This window comes from Chrysochloris asiatica, unplaced genomic scaffold (genome assembly GCF_000296735.1).
Source record: "Chrysochloris asiatica unplaced genomic scaffold, ChrAsi1.0 scaffold00022, whole genome shotgun sequence".
Taxonomy (NCBI): Eukaryota; Metazoa; Chordata; class Mammalia; order Afrosoricida; family Chrysochloridae; genus Chrysochloris; species Chrysochloris asiatica.
Window position 1 is genome coordinate 13,743,212 of NW_006408540.1, and position 4,888 is coordinate 13,748,099.

General features: G+C 38.6%; 1 protein-coding gene across 1 annotated transcript in view; it reads right to left on the reverse strand.

Annotated features, from left to right (window-relative positions):
• Positions 1-4,888, reverse strand: part of SUGT1 (SGT1, suppressor of G2 allele of SKP1 (S. cerevisiae)) — a 77,285-nt gene that overhangs the window by 51,864 nt on the left and 20,533 nt on the right. The window contains exon 5 of the mRNA XM_006837675.1: positions 4,279-4,349. Within this exon, the coding sequence (XP_006837738.1) occupies positions 4,279-4,349 (71 nt within the window). The remainder of the gene's footprint in view (positions 1-4,278; positions 4,350-4,888) is intronic.

Here is a 4,888-nt window from a genome sequence, read left to right on the forward strand (position 1 = left end):
AAGAAATTAGGGGAATGGATTGTTGTTGTTAAGTGCTGTCGAGTTGGTTCTGACTCATAGCAACCCTATAAGGGGTTTCCAAGGAATGGCTGGAGAGTTTGAACTGTGAACCCTGTAGTTCAAACTAGCCTTGAGGTCAAGTGCTCATCCTACTGTGCTTATCCACCAGGAAGCCTCTGCAAAATTGACAAGAGAGGGAAAACCTCATTAAGTGGTTGGTTGCAGTTATGTGATTGTTAAGAACTATAACAAAGCATCTCATGCCAAGGATGTCATCAGAATATATTTCAAATGCAAGAAATGAGAAAATACAAGGGAGAAACAGTGACACCAGGGATGGAGGCAGAAACAATGATGTGGAGAGAAGGAGTGGCTGGGGACTCTGGACTCAGGGAGGGAGAGGGGCTGTGTGCTGACGGCCAGGGGGCAGGCATGTGGGGTGTGTACCCTTTGGGTGTTTAATGATGCATGCAAGGGACTGTAATCATGGCAATAAAACAAAATACGATAGGATGAATGTAAAGCTGGTGGCGTTCTTACATGTAAACTAACACATAACTCAAAAAAAAAAAAAAAAGGAGAAATGAGAAAACACAAAACTTGGTTCTCAAAAAATAAAATCTGTATCAAGGTGCTAGATAGCTAACTTAGAATCTGCCAAGACTGCAACAGACTGTAATGCTAACTGAATACCCTTATATTCACAGACTGAACTTGGGATAACCAACTCCTATTGCCCAAATGCAGTTTTCCTCATTTGTAGCTTCCATTTGCAGATGAGGCAGTTAGTTCTTTCTTGAGGTAGATATGCAGAAGAAAAGCAAACATTCAAAGTAATATAAATTTGATAAATTAAATACCTAAATACTTCAGAGCACTGTTCTCTATCTCAGCACAACTGATATTGTTTAACAGGTAATTCTTTGTGGTGGCAGCCTGTTTTGTGCATTTTCAGATGTTTATCATCATCCCTGTCGACACCAACTATGTGTCAGTAAATACCCTCGAGCTGCAGTCATGATAATCAATAATCATTCTATATTGTCCATACTGTCAAATGTCCCCCTACCCACTATTGAACAGATTCTGACTCATAGTAAGACTGTACATCTTTACAGAAGCGGCTGGTGAGTTTGAACTTTCGACCTTGTACTTAGCAATCCCAACTAACCCCTACACCACCAGGATGCCACAAATTCCCCAGGGTAGCAAAAGTATCCCTGGCTAAGAAACATTACTTTAGAGATAATGATGGTGGTGGTGGTGGTGGTATTCCGTGGAGTCGATTCTGACTCATAGCGACCTGTACAAGGTTTATGAGGCTGTAAATCTTTACAGGAGCAGAAAGCCTCATCCTATCTCCCGTGGGAACAGCCAGTAGTTTCGAACTGCAGACCTTGAAGTCAGCAGCCCAATTCGTAACCACTATACTACTTTATCATAAAATAAAGATATTATGATAGTACACAATTAGGATTATATAGTCTATAATTTTCTGAGAATACTCACAAACTCTGAATTTTAGTATCTTGCAGACTTTTAAATACTTGGCTTTCACAACTATTTCTATATTGTGCCTAGATATCTATATTGCTATAATCATATATTCTTCTTAAAAATTTGAGACTAAAAACTCAGATTACTGGCAGAGGTCTGTTTCTTCTATACCCTCACACAATTTATCCAAATTTATACTTCATTTCTCCATGAGAGACAGTTTTTAAGATTTTCATCTCAGCAATCTGAGTAAGTTAAGATGAATAGACTTCTGAACAAGAAAGCAAATCAAATACTCACATCGCCATAAACCAGACTAAGGAGAGGGAACACATTGAATATATAGCTTTTAGTTCCTAAAGAGAAAGTTTATATGTGATTTAAATGCTAAAAAACAACCAGTTCAATCCATTTTAAGTGAACTAAAATTCTGCAATCAACATGAACTGTCAGTAAGAGGCAGAAAAAAAGGTGGTGGGTTTCAGCAATTTGCTTGAGATTGCTGTTGTTGTTGTCAGGTGCCATAAAGCTAGCTCCAACTCACAGCAATCATATGCACAGCAGACTAAAACACTGGCTGGTCCTGCATCATTCTCACAATTGTTACCATTGAACCCAGTGCTGCTGCCACTGGGCCGATTCATCTCGTCATGGGGTCTTCTTTTTTAATGACTCTCCACTTTACCAAGAATAATGTCCTACTTCAGGGACTGGTGATAACATGTCCAAATTATGAGAGACAAATTCTTGCCATCCTGGCTTCTAAGGAGCATTGGCTATACTTCTTCCAACACACATTTGTTTGTTCTTCTGGCAGTCCACGGTACTTTTAATACTCTTCTCCAACATTGTAACTCAAATGCATCAATTATACAGACCTCCTTATTCACTGTCCAATTTCACATGCATATGAATCTATTGAAAATACCCATGGCTTGGGTCAGGTACCCCTTAGTCCTCAAACTGTATCTTTGTCTTAAACACTGTAATTCTGTGCAGCAGTTACACTACCAAAATTGAACAATAGTATAATTCTATGATAAACAAAATGTGATACATACACAATAGTGTATTACTCAGTCAATAGGAGAAACCAAGTCTTGAAACATGCTATTGTATGATGAATCTGGGAGCTCTGGTGGGGCTGTAGGATAAGCACTGGACATTACTAACCATTAGATAGGTAGTTAAATCCCAGCCACTCTACAAGAGAAAGATGAGGCTTTCTGTTCCTAGATTTACAGGCTAGAAAACCCTATACCGGGTCATCATGAGTCAAAACTAAATTGATGGCAATGAGTTTTGAAGATGTTATCCTGAACAAAATAAGTCACTCACAAAAGGACAAATATTATATAACCTCACTTATATGAAAAGACAAGAAAAGGCAAATGTATAGAGGACAAAGTATATTAGTAGGTATCAGGGACGGAAGGGAGGGGGGAAAAGAAGGCTAGAAGTAATAATGTTGATTATAGGTAAGGAGCTCTGGTAGTGTAGTGGTTACGAATCGGGCTGCGAACAACAAGGTCAGCAGTTCGAAACTACCAGCTGCTCCGCAGGATAAAGATGAGGCATTCTGCTCCCGAAAAGATTAACAGCCTCGGAAACCCTGTGCAGGATCGCTGAGTAGGAACCGACTCCACGGCACATAACAACAACAACAAAAGTAAGGTGGCACAGTCAATATTGTAATTGCTACAAATAAGCTACACATCTGTAAAAAGTTGCATTGGTAAAAGTTGTATAATAGATACAACAATGATGTTAAAAAAAAAAAAAAGGGTAGCTGCTGAGTTTGCTTATGTACAACCAAATACCTCATGGGATCTGGTTTCTTGATCTGGAGGCTACATGGCACATCACAGCTAACCAGCTTAATACCACGTTTAATGCTTCTGATCTACTTGCAAATTCGTTATATAGTGCCTGGGATCTTAAAGCTTGCAAGCAGCCATCAGCCACAACAATTGGCCAGGAGGAGGGGGAGGAGATCAGGGACAGGAGAAAGTTACAGAATGTGTTAAACAACTGCCTCCTTTGCCATGAGATCAGAAGAGCAGAATGGTGCCCAGCTATCATTACTGAACATTTTAATAAAAGATTCCTTAGAAGACTCCTGATCAAAAGCAATAAAACACAGAACAGAATTTCAAATTCTCATGAACTCTAAGCTTTCTGGAACCATAGTGGGTAGATGAACCCCTGAAATTATTGCCCTGAGATCATCTTTAAATCTTAAGCCAAAAATATCCCTGAATAAGTCATCTAAAAACGGAATTCTACCTACTAAAAGCTACTGCCACTGAGTCAATTCTGACTACTAGCAACCCTATAAGGCAGAGGAGAACTGCTCCTTTGGGTTTCCAAGACTATAAATCTTCTCAACAGCACATGAGTGCCAACTTTCTACCACAGAGGGGCTGATAGGTTCCAACTGCTGACCTTTAGTTAGTAGCTGAATGTGTAACCCACTACCATAGTTTAACTACTAAAAAAGGTCTGTCTTGAACACTTACGCCCTGTAAGCACTGTCTCTATGGAATATATGAACAGTGACTTCAGAGAGAAGACAGGGAACAGTGAGTTGATTTTAGTGGGAAAAGAACTACTCAGAAGACTGAGCGGGCACACAACTCGAAGAATGTAATCAGCTTCACTACACTGTACATGTAGAAACTTCTGAATTGCTAGATGATTTGCACTGTATATTTTCAACAACAACAAAAAATAAAATTAAAAAGGGAAATAAAAAAGTATTTTTTTCCTCCTGATACTTACTGTCTAATTTCTGTCCTTCTGTAAAAGTCTCTAAAGCAGCCACGTAGTTTTTTTCATGGTACTCAGAAATCCTGGCATGAAATATAAAAACACCACACATACATAAGATCATGGAAACTAAACTAATTTTTTTAATAAAAAATATTCTAGTATCCTCTGTTAAAGGAATTTTTTTAAAGTATATGTTAATAAACTAAGAGAGTGTCTAAAACACTGTACTATAGTATCTAGTACTACTATGTCCATTAAAATTCTACTTTGGAAGGAATTTCATGATCAATTTCTTGACTATCATTGCTTATGTTTGTGTATTCCAAAATATAATTACACTAAGACATTAACAAGATTTCTTAAAGAATATAGTGATACTTCATTCAACAGAAATAAGCCTAGATAGAGATAAAGTACACTGACAGGAAATTCTCATATCATAAAGGGCAGCCTATTCAGTTGGTAGCGTAGTGGTTACGAATCAAGCTGCCAATCTCATGGTCAGCAGTTCGAAACTCCCAGCTGTTCCGTGGGAGAAAGACGAGGCTTTCTGCTCCCATAAAGATTTAAAGCCTCAGAAACCCTGTACAGGGTTGCTATGAGTCGGAACCGACTCCAC